Raw genomic sequence first — 19,306 nt, 5'->3', positions numbered from 1 at the left:
GCCTTATCTTCCGCCTCGGAACACTTCAACCCCAGGGCATCAATGTGGACTTCAACAGTTTCCTCATTTTCCCTTCCCCCACCGCACCCTAGTTCCAAACTTCCAGCTCAGCACTGTCCCCATGACTTGTCCGGACTTGTCCTATCTGCCTATCTCCTTTTCCACCTATCCACTCCACCCTCTCCTCCCTGACCTATCACCATCATCCCTTCCCCCGCTCACCCATTGTACTCTATGCTACTTTCTCCCCAACCCCACCCTCCTCTAGCTTATCTCTCCACGCTTCAGGCTCACTGCCTTTATTCCTGAAGGGCTTTTGCCCAAAATGTCGATTACGAAGCTCCTTGGATGCTGCCTGAACTGCTGTGATCTTCCAGGACCACTAATCCAGAATCTGGTTTTCAGCATCTGCAGTCATTGTTTTTACCTTGGAGTTGCATTCAGCCAAGCAAGGGGGCAATAATCCATCGCATTCCTAATTTGTGGTCTGTAGATGATGGTCAGACATGGGGACCTTATAAGGCAAGTTACTCACTTCAGAATTCCTAGTTTTTGACCTTTTCTTATTGCCACAATATTCATAAGGTTTTTTTAGATTAGATTAGATTACTTACAGTGTGGAAACAGGCCCTTCTGCCCAACAAGTCCACACCGACCTGCCAAAGCGCAAGCCACCCAGACCCATTCCCCTACATTTACCCCTTCACCTAACACTACGGGCAATTTAGCATGGTCAATTCACCTAACCTGCACATATTTGGACTGTGGGAGGAAACACAGTCAGTCACCTGAGGTGGGAATTGAACCCAGGTCTCTGGCGCTGTGAGGCAGCAGTGCTAACCACTGTGCCACCGTGCCGCCCATGGTTGGTCCAGTTCAGCTTTGGCCAAGAATAAAGCTCAGAATTTGATATAATGGAAACTAGCATTGGTAATGCCATTGAATGCCATTAGCAAACATAGATCACTTGTTGAAGAGTATTTGTCACCCCCTCAGGCGCTACGTGGGTTTCCTCCAGGTGCTCCAGTTTCCTCCCACAGTCCAAAGATGTGCAGGTTAGGAGAACTGGCCTTGCTAAATTGCCCACAGGGATTAGGTGCATTAGTCAGGGGAAAAATATAATAGTAGACAGGAGAATGGGTCTGGGTGGGTTGCTCTTTAGAGGGTCAGTGTGGGCTTGTTGGGCCAAATGGCCTGCTTCCACACTACAGGGATTCTATGATAATAGATAATAGACAATATGTGCAGGAGTAGGCCAATCTGCCCTTCGAGCCAGCATCACCATTCATTATGATCATGGTTGATCATCCTCAATCAGTATCCTGTTCCTGCCTTATCCCCATACTCCTTGATTCCACTATCTTTAAGAGCTCTATCCAACTCTTTCTTGAAAGCATTCAGTTTCTCCTCAACTCTGTTCTAAATGGCCCACCCCCTATGATCAGCATAGGCCTGAATATTGTGCAGATTTTGCCTCATATTCTTTGTGCAGTCATCAGCTGACTCATCTTTGACCTTTCATGTTAAAATTGCACAAGACATTTGTTTGGCAGTATTTAGAATACTGTGTACAATTCTGGTCACCACATTACCAAAAGAATGCGGATGCTTTGGAGAGGTTGCAGAGAAAGTTTACGAGGATGATTCCCGGTATGGAAGGTGGTATGAAGAGAGGTTGAGTAGGTTAGGACTGTTTTCGTTAGAAAAAAGGAGACTGAGGGGCAACCTGATTGAGGTTTACAAAATGATGAAGGGTATAGACAAGATAGATAGACTTAAGCTTTATACCAGGGTGAAGGACTCAGTAACGAGAGGTCACACTTTCAAGGTGAGAGGTGAAAAGTTTAAGGGCAATACACATGGCAAGTACTTTGAAGAGATAGTAGAGACAGGCACCGTAGATTCATTTAAGAGGCACCTGGACAAATGCATGAGGGGAGCAGAGGGAAACAGATGCTTAGGAATTGGGTGACAGGTTTAGACAGTGGATTTGGATCGGCTCAGGCTTGGAGAGCCAAGGGGCCTGTTCCTAGGCTGTAAATTTTCTTTGTTCTTTTGGACATTATGAGTCAGCTGAAGACTGCTTGGTCTTGGACACTACCCCGAGGACCACCTGCAGAGATATTTTGGAACTGAGATGACTGACCTCTAACAGACACACACATTTTCCTTTCTGCTATGTATGACTCCAGTTTTCTATACTAATTCACAATGACTTCAGTTATGCTGGGGCACCTCAACACCATACTCTATCAAATGCTTCCTTGAAATCGAGGGCAGTCACTTTCATCTCAACTCTGGAGTTCAGCTCTTTTGTCCATGTTTGGACCCAAGGATGTAATGAGGTCAGGGGTTGAAGGGCAGAACCAAAACTGAGTGTCATTGCTCAACAGCAACCACTGATGACTCATTCTATCATTTGATGGTGCTTGAGAGTAGACTGATAGGGTGTTAATTGGCTGGGTTGAATTTCTCCTGCTTTTTAACGACAGGACAAAGCTGGGACACTTTCTACCTTGCTGCGCGAGATGCCAGTATTGTAGTTGCATTGGAACAGCTAGATTGGGTTAAGGATAGCTAATTCTGGAGCACAAGTCTTTAATATTATGAATGGAATGAATGCATGAAAATACTTACCTCATGAATATTCCATCTGAAACTCTCTGCATAACTTTGAATTGCTGCGAGAACAATGTTTTACTGATTATCATTCTTTTATTACACTGTAACTTGTACACCACGTGTCAGGAATTACTGTGCTGTCTTGTGTGTTTTGCTCTTCTTATGCACTTTATTCTGCCCTGTGTATGATTGTGTACTTTGTGCTGTCCATGTAGCAGTTTGGCTCTGGAAGAACGCTGTCTCATTTTTACTGTATCAGTTGTATATGGTAGAAGTGACAAATAAAACTACTCTTGACTCTTGAATAGGTGGCCTCCCCATTTGCAGCAGCGGGAGAGGGATCTGCTGGGAAGATAAATTTTCCTCTTAAGTACTTATGTGAATAGGCCAAGAGAAGGTTCAACAGGAGGGGATGCAGACATAGGGATTGCTGGGCACATGAACTGATACATTTGGGCTGTGACTAAACCAGAGGCTCTACACATGTAGTGTCTCCCACCTATCCTCTTCCTCTAACCGAAAAAAAAGACCGTGTGTCTGTGGCTGGTAAGGTGAAGCTTTTGGCAAGTTAGAGCAGAGGGAAGCTAGGGTGGTTGCATGCTCCTCTTGCAGGATGTGGGAAGCAAAGATCACTACTGGTGTCTCTGGTGAGAAGTGCACCCAACTCCAGCTCCTCACAGGTCACATTAGGGAACTGGAGCTGGACCTGGATAAACTTAGGATCATTTGGGAGGCTGAGGGGGGTGATAAAGACGACTGTCGGGAGTTAGTCACACCTAAGTTACAGGATAAAGGTAACTGGATGACTGGCAGGAGAGGGAAAGAGAATAGGCAGACAGTGCAGGCACCTCCTGTGGCTGTTCCCCTCAATAATAGGTATACCATTTTGGATAATGTTGGGGTGGGGGGGCAGGAGAATAGGAGAGCGATAGTGACAGGAGATTCAATTGTGAGAGGCACTGACAGAAGATTCTGTGGTTGTGAACAAGACTCCCGGATGGTATGTTGCCTCCCAGATGCCAGGGATGTCTCGAATCGAGTCTGCAGGATTATTAAAGGGAGGGAAGAGCAGCCAGAAGTCATGGTACACATCGGTACCAATAAAATAGGTAGGGAAGGGATGAAGACCTGAAAAGAGAATATAGAGAGTTAGGTTGGAAGCTGGAAGGCTGGACGAGCAGAGTAGTAATCTCAGGATTGCTACCGATGCCACATGCTAGTGAAGCTAGGAATAGAGTGCGAGTGCAGATGAACAAATGGCTGCAGGGCTTGTGTAGCTGGGAGGGCTACAGGTATGTGGATGATTGGGATATCTTCTGGGCAAGGTAGGATCTGTGCTGAAAATGTGTTGCTGGAAAAGTGCTGCAGGTCAGGCAGCATCCAAGGAGCAGGAGAATCGATGTTTCGGGCATGAGCCCTTCAGGAATGAGGAAAGTGTGTCCAGCAGGCTAAGATAAAAGGTGGGGAGGAGGGACTTGGGGGAGGGGCGTTGGAAATGCGATAGGTGGAAGGAGGTCAAGGTGAGGGTGATAGGCCGGAGAGAGGGTGGGGGCGAAGAGGTCAGGAAGAAGATTGCAGATTAGGAAGGCGGTGCTGAGTTCGAGGGATTTGACTGAGACAAGGTGGGGGGAGGGGAAATGAGGAAACTGGAGAAATCTGAGTTCATCCCTTGTGGTTGGAGGGTTCCTAGGCGGACGATGAGGCGCTCTTCCTCCAACCGCTGTGAACCTGTACAAAAAAAGACAAGTTTCACCTGAACTGGGGGAGCACCAACATCCTGAGTAGGTGGTTTGCTTTTGCTCTTCTGGAGTGTTGAAACTCGATTGGCGGGGGAGGGAACCTGAGCTACGGATCAGATGATGGAGTAGGTAGTGAACCGCCAGATACAGCATGCAGAGACTCTGTCCTAACAGGTGCCAAATCCCTCCTCTCAGAGTTGCAGTCAATGTGATAGGTTGCAGTGTGTCTATTTTAATCCAAGTATCAGGATAAAGTCAAAAATGACACAACTACCAGGTTAAAGTCCAACAGGTTTATTTGAAAGCACTAGCTTTCATATTGCTGCTCCTTCATCAAGTAGCTGTGGAGTAGGTGCATAAGACACAGAATTTATAGCAAAAGATTAGTGTCATGCAACTGAAATCATAAGCTGATCAAATCTAGATTGCTGTTAAGTCTTTCATCTTTTAGAATGGATTGCAGGCTTCGGTTCATTAACATGTAAATCCCAGAACTTTAATGAACTGAAGCCTGCAACCCATTCTAAAAGATAAAAGACTTAACAGCAATCTAGGTTTGTTCAATATATCATTTCAGTTGCATGACACAGTAATCGTTTGCTATACATTCTGTGCCTTATGGTCCTGCTCCACAGCTACCTGATGAAGGGGCAACGCAACGAAAGCATGTGCTTCCAAACAACCCTGTTGGATTTGTGATTTTGACTTTATCCACTCCAGTCAAACACCAGCTCCTCTACATCTTATCAGGAATGAGGATGACTCAGAGCATGGATCAGTACTTGGAACTATGATGTTGTGGCCATTACGGAGATTTGGATATCAAAGGGTCAAGAGTGGTTGTTGGATGTTCCAGGGTTTAGATGTTTCAAGAGGAAAGGGGGTGGGGAGGTTTAAAGAGGTGGAGGAATGGCATTGCTAATCAGGGATAGTTTCACTGTTGCAGAAAGGGAGATAATCGAGAAGGGTTTGTCTACAGAATCAGTATGAGTGGAAGGCAGAAACTGGAAAGGAGAAGTCAACTTATTGGGAGTTTTCTACAGGACCCCAATAGCAACACAGACATGGAGCAGAAGATTGGGAGGCAGATTTTGGAAAGGTGCAGAAGTAACAGGATTTTGTAATGGGCGACTTTAACTTGCCTAATATTAATTGGAACCACCTTGGTTCAAATAAGTTGGATGGAGAAGTTTTTGTCAGGTGTATCCAGAAAGGATTCCTGACGTAATATGTAGATAGACCGACTAGAGGGGAAGTCATATTGGATTTGGTGCTTGGCAACGTACCATGCCAGGGGTCAGATGTCTTGATGGGAGAGCAGTTCAGTGACAGTGATCACAACTCCCTGCCAGGAGCAGACGGTATGGGAAAGAATTTAATTGACAGAGGGGGAATTAGAATGTCATTAGGCAGGAACTGGGATGCCTAAATTGAGAACAAATGTTCTCAGGGAAATGCACAACAGAAATGTGAAGATTGTTTTGGAAGAATGTGCTGATAGCGCTGGATTGGTTTGTCCCACTGAGACAAGGAAGGGGTGGTAAATTGAGAACCTTGGGTGACAAGGGATGTGAAACATCTTGTCAAGAAGGAGGAAGCTTACTTAAGATTGAGGAGGCAAGGATCAGACAGGGCTTTAGAGGGTTACAAGGTAGCCAGGAAGGAACTGAAGAATGGACTTAGGAGAGCTAGAAGGGGACATGAAAACATTTATCTAGTAGGATTAAGAAAAACCCTAAGGTATTCCACACCTTTGTGAGGAACAAGAGGATAACCAGAGCGAGGGTAGGGTCAATCACAGATAGTAGAGGGAACTTGTGTCTGGAGTCAGAAGAAGTAGGGGAGGTCCTTAATGAATACTTTGATTCAGTAGTCATTGAGGGACCTTGACATTTTGGAGGACAGCGTGAAACAGACTGAAGAGCTAGAACAGGTTGTTGTTAGGAAGGAGGATGTGCAGAAAATGTTGAAAAACATAAGGACAGATAAATCCCCTAGGCCAGACAGGATATACCCAAGGTAAAAACAATGACTACAGATGCTGGAAACCAGATTCTGGATCAGTGGTGCTGGAAGAGCACAGCAATTCAGGCAGCATCCGAGGACAGGCAAAATCGACGTTTCGGGCAAAAGCCCTTCATTAGGAATAAAGGCAGAGAGCCTGAAGCGTGGAGAGATAAGCTAGAGGAGGGTGGGGGTGGGAGAGAGTGGCATAGAGTAAATGAGAGAGAGACTCCCTGAGATTCTTGTAGAGAGAGGAGGAAAACTTCTTCAAGGCAGGCATCCTTGCAAGAGGATAACTTCTTCAAGGCAGGCATCCTTGCAAGAGGATAACTTCTTCAAGGCAGGCATCCTTGCAAGAGGATAACTTCTTCAAGGCAGGCATCCTTGCAAGAGGATAACTTCTTCAAGGCAGGCATCCTCTGCTAGGAGGCGCTCAGTCTCCCCAATGTAGAGGAGACCGCATCGGGAGCAACGGATACAGTAGATGATATTAGTGGATGTGCAGGTAAAACTTTGATGGATGTGGAAAGCTCCTTTGGGGCCTTGGATGGAGGTGAGGGAGGAGGTGTGGGCGCAGGTTTTACAGTTCCTGCGGTGGCAGGGGAAAGTGCCAGGATGGGAGGGTGGGTGGTAGGGGGGCGTGGACCTGACCAGGTAGTCACGGAGGGAACGGTCTTTGCGGAAGGCGGAGAGGGGTGGGGAGGGAAATATATCCCTGGTGGTGGGGTCTGTTTGGAGGTGGCGGAAATGTCGGCGGATGATTTGGTTTATGCGAAGGTTGATAGGGTGGAAGGTGAGCACCAGGGGCGTTCTGTCCTTGTTGCGGTTGGAGGGGTTGGGTCTGAGGGCGGAGGTGCGGGATGTGGTTATACCCAAGGATATACCCAAGGTTACTACAGGAAGCGAGGGAAGACATTGCTGCACCTCTAGTGATGATCTTTGCATCCTCACTGTCCACTGGAATAGTGCCAGATGATTGGAGGGTGACAAATGTTATTCCCTTGTTCAAGAAAAGGAATAGGGATAATCCTAGAAATTACAGATCAGTTAATCTTAAATCGGTGGTGAGTAAAATATTGCAGAGGATTCTGAGAGACAAGATTTATGATTATTTGGAAAACCGTAGTTTGATTAGAGATAGTCAGCATGGCTTTGAGGGGGATAGTTCATGCCTCACAAACCTTATTGAATTCTTTGAGGATGTGACAAAACATGTTGAAGAGCGGTAGATGTGGTGTACATGGATTTTAGCAAGGTGTTTGATAAGGTTCCTCATGGTAGGCTCATTCAGAAAGTAAGAAGGCATGGGATACAGGGACAATCGGCTGTCTGGATATAGAACTGGCTGGCCAACAGAAGACAGAGGGTGGTGATAGATGCAAAGTATGCATGCTGGAACTCGGTGACCAGTGGTATTCCACAGGGATTGGGTCTGGGACCTCTGCTCTTTGTGATGCTTGGATGACTTGGATGAAGAAGTGGAAGAGTGGATTACTAAATTTGACAGAGTTGTGGATAGAGTAGAGGGCTGCTGTAGGTTGCAACGGGACATTGGCAGGATGTAGGATGGGCGGCACGGTGGCACAGTGGTTAGCACTGCTGCCTCACAGCGCTGGAGACCCGGGTTCAATACCCACCTCAGGCGACTGACTGTGTGGAGCTTGCACATTCTCCCAGTGTCTGCGTAGACTTCCTCCGGGTGCTCCGGTTTCCTCCCACAGTCCAAAGATGTGCTGGTTAGGTGAATTGGCCATGCTAAATTGCCCATAGTGTTAGGTAAGGGGTAAATGTAGGGGTATGGGTGGGTTACGCTTCGGCGGGTCGGTGTGGACTTGTTGGGCCGAAGGGCCTGTTTCCACACTATAATGTAATCTAATCTAATGCAATCTAATCTAATCTAAACTGGGCTGAGAAGTGGCAGATGGATTTCAACCTGAAAAAGTGTGAAGTGATTCATTTTGGAAGGTCCAATTTGAATGTAGATTAAATGGTTAAAGGCAGGATTCTTGGCAGTGTGGAGGAACAGAGGGATGTTCTGGTCCACATCCATAGATCCCTCATAGGAGCCATCCAAGTTGATAGGGTTGTTAAGGCGGCATATGGTATGTTAGCTTTCATTAGCAGGGGGATTGAGTTTAAGAGCCACGAGGTTATGCTGCAGCTATACAGAACCCTGCAGCTATACAGAACCCAGAATACTTGGAATATTGGGACAGTTTTGTTCACCTCATTATAGGAAGGATATGGAAACTTTAGAGAGGGTGCAGAGATGATTTACCAAGATGCTGCCTTGACTGAAGGCTGAGGGAGCTTGGGCTTTTCTCATTGAAGTGAAGAAAGGTGAGAGGTGTCTTGATAGAGGTGACGACAAAATTCCGACAGGCATAGACAGAGTGGATAGCCAGAGACTTTTTCCCAGGGCAGAAATGGCTATCACAAGGGGACATAATTTAAAGGTGATTGGAGGAAGGTTTAAGGGAGATATCAGAGATAGGTTCTTTACACTGAGTGTGGTGGGTGAGTGGAATGCACTACCAGCATCGGTAATAGAGTCAGATACATTAGGGGCATTTAAGCAACACTTGGATAGGCACATGGAAGATAGTACAATGAAGGGTATGTTGGTTAATTGGATTCTAGAGTAGGATAAAAGGTCGGCACAACAGAGGGCTGAAGGGCTTATACTGTACTGTTGTCTGTATATACACGCACACATTTCCTCAGTAAATAGAGCAAAGAACAAAAAACAAAGAAAATTTACAGCCCAGGAACAGGCCCTTCTGCCCTCCAAGCCTGAGCCGATCCAAATGTACTGACTAAATCTGGCGCCCAATTCCTAAGCATCTGTATCCTCTGCTCCCCACCTACTCATGCATTTATCTAGACACACCTTAAATGAATCTACCGTGCCTGCCTCTACCACTTCTGCTGGCAACGTGTTCCAAATGCCCACCATTCTCTGTGTGAAGTACTTGCCACGTGTATCCCCCTTAAACTTTCCACCTCTCACCTTGAAAGCGTGACCTCTCGTTATTGAATCCTTCACCCTGGGAAAAAGCTCGTCTCTATCCACCCTGTCTATACCCTTCATGATTTTGTAAACCTCAGTCAGGTCCCCTCTCAATCTCCTTTCTTCTAATGAAAATAAACCTAAGCTACTCAACCTTTCTTCATAGCTAGTACCTTCCATACCAGGCAACATCCTCGTAAACCTTCTCTGCACCCTCTCCAAAGCATCCACATCCTTTTGGTAATGTGGCAACCAGAACTGTACGCAGTATTCTAAATGTCTTGTACAATTTTAACATGACTTGTTAGCTGTTATACTCAATACCCCGTCAAATGAAGACAAGCATACTATATGCCTTCTTGACCACTCTGTCCACCACTGCAGCAACCTTCAGGGTACAATGGACCTGCACTCCCAGATCTCTCTGACCATCAATTGCCTAAATGCACCACCTCACATTTGTCTGGTTTGAAATCCATCTACCACTTTTCCACCCAACTCTCCAGTCTATCTATATCCTCCTGTATTCTCTGACAGTCCGTTATGCTTTCTGCTACTCCACCGATCTTCGTGTTATTTGCAAACTTGATCATACCAACAGTGCCCTCTTCCAGTTCATTTAGGTATATTACAAACAACAGTGCCCCCAACACTGACCCCTGTGGAACACCACTGGTCATCTTTCTCCATTTCGAGAAACTCCCTTCAACTACTACTCTCTGTCTCCTGTTGCTCAATCAGTTCTTTATCCACCGAGCTAGAACACCTGCCCACCATGTGACTTCACTTTCTCCATTAGTCTACCATGGGGAACCTTATCAAATGCCTTACTAAAGTCCATGTATATGACATCAACAGCCCTTCCTTCATCTATCAACTTGGTCACTTCCTCGAAGAACTCTATTAAGTTGGTAAGGCACGATCTCCCCCGCACACAACCATGTTGCCTATCACTGATAAGCTCATTCTTTTCTAAATATAAATAGATCCTATCCCTCAGTACCTTCTCCAGCAACTTTCCCACCACCGACATCAGGCTCACTGGTCTGTAGTTACCCAGAATACCCTTCTTGTACAGGGGGACAAGATAAGCAAACCTCCAGTCCTCCGGCACCTCACCTGTATTTAAGGATGTAACAAAGATATCTGTCAGGGCCCCAGCTATTTCCTGTCTTGCCTCCCTCAGCAACCTGGGATAGATCCCATCCAGTCTTGGGGATTTGTCGAACCTAATAACCTCTAGCCTACCAACACATCTTCCCTATCTATGTCAACATGATCCAGACTAATCAAACTTCTATCTCTAATCTGAACATTCATCATGTTCCTCTCCTCAGTGAATACTGATGCAAAGTAATCATTCAGAATCTCACCCATTCTCTCAGGTTCGAAACACAGTCTTCCTTTGTTATCCTTTAGTGGACCAATCCTTTCTCTAGTTATCCACTTGCTTCTTATCTAAGAATAAAATGCTTTGGGATTCTCCTTAATTCTGCTCACTATAGCTAATTCATGACCCTTTTTAGCCCGCTTGATTCCTTGTTTAAGACTTGTCCTACTCTTCCGATATTCCTCCAGGGCCCGTTCTGTTCTTAGCTGCCTAGACCTTATGTATGCTTCCCTTTTCCTCTTGGCTAGTCGTACTATTTCTCCTAGGTAAAAACAATGACTGCAGATACTGGAAACCAGATTCTGGATCAGTGGTGCGGGCGGTTTGGTTGATTGGTGCGGGTGTCTCTGAGATGTTCCCTAAAGCGCTCTGCTAGGAGGCGTCCAGTCTCCCCAATGTAGAGGAGACCGCATCGGGAGCAACGGATACAATAGATGATATTAGTGGATGTGCAGGTAAAACTTTGATGGATGTGGAAGGCTCCTTTAGGGCCTTGGATGGAGGTGAGGGAGGATCTATGCCACTCTCTCCCCACCCCCACCCTCCTCTAGCTTATCTCTCCACGCTTCAGGCTCTCTGCCTTTATTCCTGATGAAGGGCTTTTGCCCGAAACGTCGATTTTGCCTGTCCTCGGATGCTGCCTGAATTGCTGTGCTCTTCCAGCACCACTGATCCAGTACAATTTCTCCTGTCATCCATCATTCACAAACCTTGCTCTTCCTATCCTTTGCCTTCAATGGGACATGCCTATCCTGCATCATCTTTCACCTGTCTTCGAACGCCTCCCACATCTCAAATGTTTTTAAAGCTAAGATACATAAGTTTTTGAACAGTAAATGAATTAAGCATTGTGGTGCGAGGGTGTGAAGTGGAGCTGAGGCCACGAAAAGATCAGTCATGATCTTGTTGAATTGCAGAGCAGGCTCGAAGGGCCAGGTGGCCTACTCCGAGTTCTTATATCTTTATATCACATTGTCCATTCTGCTCTTAACTTTCTCAAAAACAAAACAGATTTTCAAACATGAATTTCTTTTCAAATTATAACTTTCTGAATTCATTGTCATTAAACTCTATTTAATACTCTTCAGCATTTTCCCTACTACTAACTAACTGCCCTACTTGGTCTTTTGTAGTTCTAGTCTCCTTATATAAAGGAGAATGTTCTGGTAATGGAAAGATGCAGCAAAGGTTTACCAGAGTGATTCCCGAGATGGCAGGATTGACATATATAGAGACATTGGATTGGTTAGGACTATATTCACAGGAGTTTAGAAGAATGAGATGGGATCTCACAGACCCTACAATAGTCTAAAAGGACTAAGTAGGAGAAATGCAGGAAAGATGCTCCTGATGATCGGAAAGTCCAGATCCAGGAGTCACAGTCTAAGGTTACAGGTTGGGCCATTTAGAGTCAAAGTTACAGAGATGGACAGCACGGAAACAGACCCTTCGGTCCAACTCGTCCATGCTAACCAGATATCCTAACCTAATCTAGTCTCATTTGTCAGCACTTGACCCACATCCCTCAAAGCCCTTCCTATTCATATACCCATCCAGATGCCTTTTAAATGCTGCAATTGTACCAGCCTTCACCACTTTCTCTGGCATCTCCTTCCATACATGCTCTGAGTGAAAAAGTTGCCCCTTAGGTCCCTTTTATATGTTTCCCTTCTCACCCTAAACCTATGCCCTCTAATTCTGGACACCCCCACTCCAGGGAAAAGACCTTATCTATTTATCCAATCCATGCCCCTCATGATTTTATAAACCTCCATAACCTCGGCTCTAGGGAAAACAGCCCCAGCGTATTCAGCCTCTCCATATAGCTCAAATCCTCCAACCCTGGCAACAACTTTGTAAATCTTTTCTGAACCCTTTCAAGTTTGACAATAACCTTCCGAAAGGAAGGAGACCAGAATTGCACGCAATATTCCAACAGTGGTCTAACCAACGTCCTGTATAACATGACCTCCCAACTCCTATACTCAGTGCTCTGACCAATAAAGGAAAGCATACCAAACACCTTCACTATCCTATCCACCTGCGACTTCACTTTCAAGAAGTGATGAACCGGCACTCTCGGATCTCTTTATTCAGCAACACTCCCCAAGACCTCACCATTAAGTGTCTAAGCCCTGCTCTGATATGATTTTCCAAAATGCAGCACCTCGCATTTTAGGACCAACATGAGGAGAAATGTCTCCACCAAGGAAGTTGGGAGCCTGTGGAATTCTTTGCTACAGAAAGCATTTGAGGCCAAAACATTCAGTGTTTTCAAGATGGAGTTAGATATAGTCCTGAGGGTAAAGGGATAAAAAATATGCGAAGGAAGAAGGAACAGGGTACTGATTAGGATGATCAGCCATGACCATACGGAATGGCAAAGCAGGCTCGAGAGACTGAATGGCCTACTCCTGCTATTTTCCCATGTTTCTATGCTTCTTCTTATCATGAATTAAGAGTGTTACTAATCCACAGAAAAATATCCTAGATCTAAGGAATTCTTGAATCAAAATCAAAGACATTACCTGGAACAAGTCAGATTTCTCTTTCTTATCCTAGAAAGTACTTCAATAAATTCAAATTGATTACCATTAGTTAAGAAACTAAACTGACAAAATCTAACTTTTCACTATGTTATCAATAGCAAGGGCTAATTGACTTGCCTTGTACTAATTATTTAACATTAAACCTTGAAACATCCTGGCTAATGTTTTGGTTAAATAGAAGAGATAAACATGCTACCTGTTTACCTGGTAATGTAATAATTTCCAGGTGACTGTGATTCATTAGGTGTTATATTTCAGGATTTCTTTCTTGTATTTCACTAGTGCTTTTACAAAATGATTTCCATCTAAACCTTCTTTCACAAACTAAACAAATAAATCTTTCTTTATATGACACAGCCAACAAAATTATACCAGTGCCAGGAAGAATATTTGGACTTTGAACACAGTGATTACTAGCTTTTAGGGTGCAGCATGAGTTTACAGACAAAACAATAACGTATGAGTATAAACAGCAACACTTTCCACTTTATATCAATGTTATTCATAAAACGCAGTTTGCACTTAAATGATGTGTTTGAGAAAATATTGAATCAACTCTTCGGAGGGTTGGTGTGGACTGGTTGGGCCGTTGTTTCCACACTCTAAGGAATCTAATCTAACTAGGTAGGAAAATACATTCAAATTGTTTACACTGAGCTCCTTTCACCTTGAGAACATATTTTAAAAGAATGAATGCCAAGTTAGGAAGTGAAAAGCCAATTAAATTGTAGTACTAGCAAAACATGTCTTACCACTTTAAGAAGGCACAAGTTGTCCCGCAAAGATGCTAAAACACCAATAAAAGACACCACAAACATCAGAATGCCCAGCAAAATCAGGATGACAGCTGGAGCTAAAAAGGCACCTTGCAGCGTCTTGTATTTCTGTCTTTCAATTTCTGCGTATATGCCAATACAGAGGATGAAAGTTCCAATCAACTGTAAAATTTGAAACAAAGTCTTAGCATTTTAAAGTTACACAGTGCAAAAACAAATCTTAGTGTTAATTTCTACAATTCCTATAAAGAGCAGTACCATTCAGAGGTTTATTACCTCCCTTATATTCTCAGACAATCTTTAAGCAAATTTTCCTTGCACCCCAAAGTGTTTACATTTCTTCTTAAAGACTTCCACAACAATACTGTTATGTGCAAATATTTACATGATTTCTGTATGCAATCCTAGTGATTTGAAGCCTGCACCTTCATTCTGTTCCTTAGTAGTACAGCCAACCTATTCCAAAGTCGTCTTTGGACTTGAAATGGTAACTGTTTCTCTTTCTACGGGTAATGTCAGAATATTTGCTTTTATTTCAGCTTTCCAGCATCAACAGTATTTTATTTCCTTTGACCCTAGAAAATTAACCCTTCTGTCATTCAACCTCTTCTGTCTTTAACCCCATCACAGACCCCCCCTTTGTCCCACTCACCCCTTTGGCAAACCTTTTCACATTTCTAATATTCCCCCTCAGCTCTGATGCAAAGAAAAAACCTGAATTGTTAACTCAATTTCTCTCTCAACAGATATTGCCTGAACTGCTGAGTACATCAGCATTTTCTGCTTTTACTTCAAATTCTCAGTATCCACAATATTCCACTTCATAATCCACTTACAACTATTTACCTTTATTTACAACTATTTACCTTTATTTGCTTACACAATTTAAATCTATTAAAATCAGATGAATGGACAGGAGAAAGAAGAGTCAAAGTAGTAGGTTTGGAGATAATTTTTTAAAGGAGAAAAGGCAGGCTTATGGATGAATGAGCCGCAGAAGTTACAAATAGTGGTGGGGTAAAGGGAACCAGTGCAGACTCTAGAATCAGAAAAATACTTGGTGCAGTTTTAGGGTTTGTGGAAATTAAAGAGAAATGGACAGGGATATCACAACAAAATTTGACACAAAAGATAGGAATATTAAAATTTGGGGTGTTCAGGAATTAAGGAATCAACAAGGTGGTGGATGAGCAGATCTTTCTGCATGTGAGGATGTGGATATCAGAGCCTAGCTGAATTTATGCAGAATCGAAGTTGGGAGGCCAGCCAGGAGACCACAGGAATAGTTGAGTCAGTACAAAATTAAATGGCAATTGGGCTGAGGTAGTTGATGGAAGGGGGAAATGTTAGAGAAATGCAAATGCAAAATCTTTATGATCAAGAGTATATTGTGTCAGAAACTTTGCTTAAAATAACAAAGCATGTACTTAATTATCAAATGCTATAGTTTCCTCAGTTAAGTTCACAAAGTCTTTGGGTTTTGTTTTTTGAATGTATCAGTTTCTTTGGATGAAATGGCCAAATTTTAAAAATTTTATTCATGGAATGTGACTGTTGCTGGCTAGGTCAGCATTTATCGACCTTATCTAATTGATCAGAGGACATTGCTGTGGGTCTGGAGTCAGATATAGGGCAAGATGAGGCAAGGACAGCAATTTCTTTCCCTAAAGTACATTAGTAATTTAGGTGGGTTTTTCCAACAATTGACAATGGTTTCATGGTCATCATTAGACCCTTACTTCCTGTCTTTTTTATTTGATGAATTCAAATTCCATCATCTGCCTTGGCAGGATTCGAACCTGAGTCCCCCATGTCTTTGGATTAATAGTCTAGTGATAATATCATCACCCTCTCCTATTCTCTTATCATTTTTGAATATACAAGCACATCTATCTACTTAATAAAGATGGACCAAAACCAGAACAATAGACCTGCCATGGCACAGTTAGCTACATATTGATGTGTCTAGGTATTCGTCATGAGACTGAGAAAGTCAGTGAATCACAAATTATTCAACAAGATAAAAGTTTATTGTTTCAATGTGATACATCAAAAGAATTTTTGCTTGAGATTTTCTCAAGTTAATATATCAAGGCCTTCTTTACCCTGCATTGATGGAAAACTTAGACAACCATAATTAATCACAAGAAAAAAAGATACTTGAAAATCTCAGGTCAGGCAATATCTATGGAACGTTTCAAGTTGATAACCTTTCAGGAGGTGGTGTGTGATCAGGTGGAGGTCTTCATGGTGACCTCAGCCAGTGTGGGAATTGAACCTGTGCTGTTGGCTTCACTCTGTATAGCAAACTAGCTCTCCAGCTAACTAAGCAATCCAGCATATAACTAACTATCCAATACATAGCACCATGTTAATATCCTGATACGAGCCAGGCTGTGACAAAAGGATGACATGGAATATATTTGGAATTTTACAGAAAAGAAACAGGTCATTTCTCCCAATAAGTCCAAATCAAAAGGCCATGTCTTCTCCAACCTTCATCCATCACATTTTATTAACGTATCTATTCCCCCTCAATTGATATTTACTTTGACCACTCCAACATGCGACTGAACTCCACACATTCACCACTAAGAAGGTTCTTTGAATTATTTGCTGGATTCCTTAGCCATTATCATATGCATGCTTAAAAAGTATTGGATGCTGCAAGTGCACATTAGGAAACCAAGCACAAGATAAGCCCCTGTACATATTTAGATGTGCTGGATGTAGGTTTGCTCGCTGACCTGGAAGGTTCGAAACTGAACCTTCAAGCTCAGCAAGCAAACCTACATCCAGAACCCCAACCTGAGCGACAAATCTTCTCAAAACTCGCTAATATTTAAATGTGGGGCATGTTAATCTCTGTACCCAAAGCCCCAGTATGCAAGCTATCATGCACCTTGCTGGGATTGCCAGAACATAAAATCATCTCCATGAACTTATAAATGACATTGTGCAGTATTACCATAGCTGAATGGGTTCCTTTTGCACCATAGCAATTCTGTGATTTTGTAACAATGCCATAACAAGTATCTCGGTTTGTCAGTTCCATTATCTAATTAAAGTAAGCAATCTTACACCTCTACGAATGTAGTAGAGAAAAACAAAAATGTACTGAGAGCTTGTATTCATGAAGTGCAAACTAGGTGCAGGACTTTTATTACCAGTGTTCCAGTGGCAATGCAAACAGCAAGTCAGAGGTTGTTATTTGTCACAACAGTAACAATACAGTGCTTTGTTACAAATAATGTATTATCAAGGTTATAACAACTATGTATATAAACTTCAAGTTTTGTTACACAGATTTGTTCAATAGTTTTCATAGTCATAGCGTCCTACAGCACAGAAGCAGGCCCTTCGGTCCAAAATCCACAGTGGCAAACTAAACAAAGTCCCACCTGCCTGGAGGGTCTTTATCCCTCCAAACCTTTCCTTTTCATGTACTTATCCAAATGTTTTTTAAGCGTTGTAATTGTATCCATATCCATCACTTTCTCTGGCAGATCATTCCATAAACGCACCACACTCTGCGTGGAAAAAGTTGCCCCTTAGGTTCCTTTTAAATCTTCCCCTTTCGCCTTAAACCTATGTGCTCTCAGTTTGGACACCCCCACCCTTTACAAGGAAAACTACCTTGGCTATTTACCCTATCTATGCCTCTCATGATTTTATAAACCTCAAAGGTCACCCCCCAATCTCCAATGTTCCAGGGAAAACTGCCTCACCCTATTTAGCCTTTCCCTATAGCTCAAACCCTCCAAACCTGGCAACATCCTTGCACATTTTTTCTGAATCCTTTCAAGTTTCACAACGTCCTTCCTATAGAAAGATGACCAGAATTGAACGCAGTATTCCCAAAGTGACCTAACCAATATCCTGCACAGCTGCAATATGACCTCCCAACTCCAATACTCAGTGCACTGACCAATAAAGGCAAATATATCAAATGCCTTCTTCACCCCCCTGTCTACCTGCAACTCCACATTCATGGAACTATGCACCCGCAATTCTAGGTCTCTGCTCAGCAACACTCCTCAGGGCCCTACTATTAACTGTATAAGTTCTGTTCTGGTTTGCCTTACCAAAATGCATCATTTCCCATTTATCTAAATTGTACTCCATCTGCCACACCTTGACCCATTGGTCCATCTGATCAAAGTGTCATTGCACTTGGAGCATATCTGTCACACTCATGCACATACATACACACTCGCTCCCCCCATCCCAAGGGTTGGGTAGGATGCTCTTTGTAGGGCGGTGTGGACTTGATGGTCTGAATTACCTGTTTCCACACTGTAGGGATTCTATGATTGAAATAAATAAAGATAATCTGATCACCATTATGGAAACATGGTGATTTGCTGACAATGATTGTGTTCTGATTATTAAGTAGCATATGTCAGTCAAGAAGAATAAAATGCTCGATAAAGATGCAGGAGTAGGACTGTAAATCAAGGATGAAATCAATGCAATAGTCAGAAATGACCTTGGTTCAGGAGATCAGCTTGTCAAATTGATTGGGATGAAAGTGAGAAATAGTAGGAGTGGTCTCAGTCTTCCCAACTGTATCTATAATCAACATTCCCTTGAATTTTCCTTTTTTCTGTGTGAATACATAGAACAGTACAGCACAGAACGGCCCTTCAGCCCACGATGTTGTGCTGACCATTGATTCTCATGTATGCACCCTCAAATTTCTGTGACGATATGCATGTCCAGCAGTCTCTTAAATGTCCCCAATGACCTTGCTTCCACAACTGCTGCTGGCAACGCATTCCATGCTCTCACAACTCTGTGTAAAGAACCCACCTCTGACATTCCCTCTATACTTTCCTCCAACCAGCTTAAAACTATGACCCCTTGTGTTAGCCATTTCTGCCCTGGGAAATAGTCTCTGGCTATCGACTCTATCTATGCCTCTCATGATTTGGTAAACCTCAATTAGGTCCCCTCTCCTCCTCCTTTTCTCCAAGGAAAAAAGTCTGAGCTCAGTCAACCTCTCTTCATAAGATAAGCCCTCCAGTCCAGGCAGCATCCTGGTAAACCTCCTCTGAACCCTCTCCAAAGAACCCACATCTTTCCTATAATAGAGCGACCAGAGCTGGACACAGTATTTCAAGTGCGGTCTAACCAAAATTTTATAGAGCTGCAACAAGATCTCACGACTCTTAAACTCAATCCCCCGTTAATGAAAGCCAAAACACCATATGCTT

At 43.4% G+C, this 19,306-nt stretch overlaps 1 protein-coding gene across 2 annotated transcripts in view; it reads right to left on the bottom strand.

Moving 5' to 3' along the window:
* tspan15 (tetraspanin 15) overlaps window positions 1–19,306 on the bottom strand; it is a 202,937-nt gene that overhangs the window by 89,163 nt on the left and 94,468 nt on the right. The window contains exon 2 of one of the 2 annotated variants that reach the window (XM_043712236.1): window positions 14,067–14,252. The exons of the other annotated variant lie outside the window; for it this stretch is intronic. Within the exon in view, the coding sequence (XP_043568171.1) occupies window positions 14,067–14,252 (186 nt within the window). The remainder of the gene's footprint in view (window positions 1–14,066; window positions 14,253–19,306) is intronic. 2 annotated transcript variants of the gene reach the window in all.

The sequence above is a fragment of the Chiloscyllium plagiosum genome, chromosome 22 (genome assembly GCF_004010195.1).
Source record: "Chiloscyllium plagiosum isolate BGI_BamShark_2017 chromosome 22, ASM401019v2, whole genome shotgun sequence".
Lineage (NCBI taxonomy): Eukaryota > Metazoa > Chordata > Chondrichthyes > Orectolobiformes > Hemiscylliidae > Chiloscyllium > Chiloscyllium plagiosum.
This window is presented reverse-complemented; position numbering and strand designations above follow the sequence as displayed.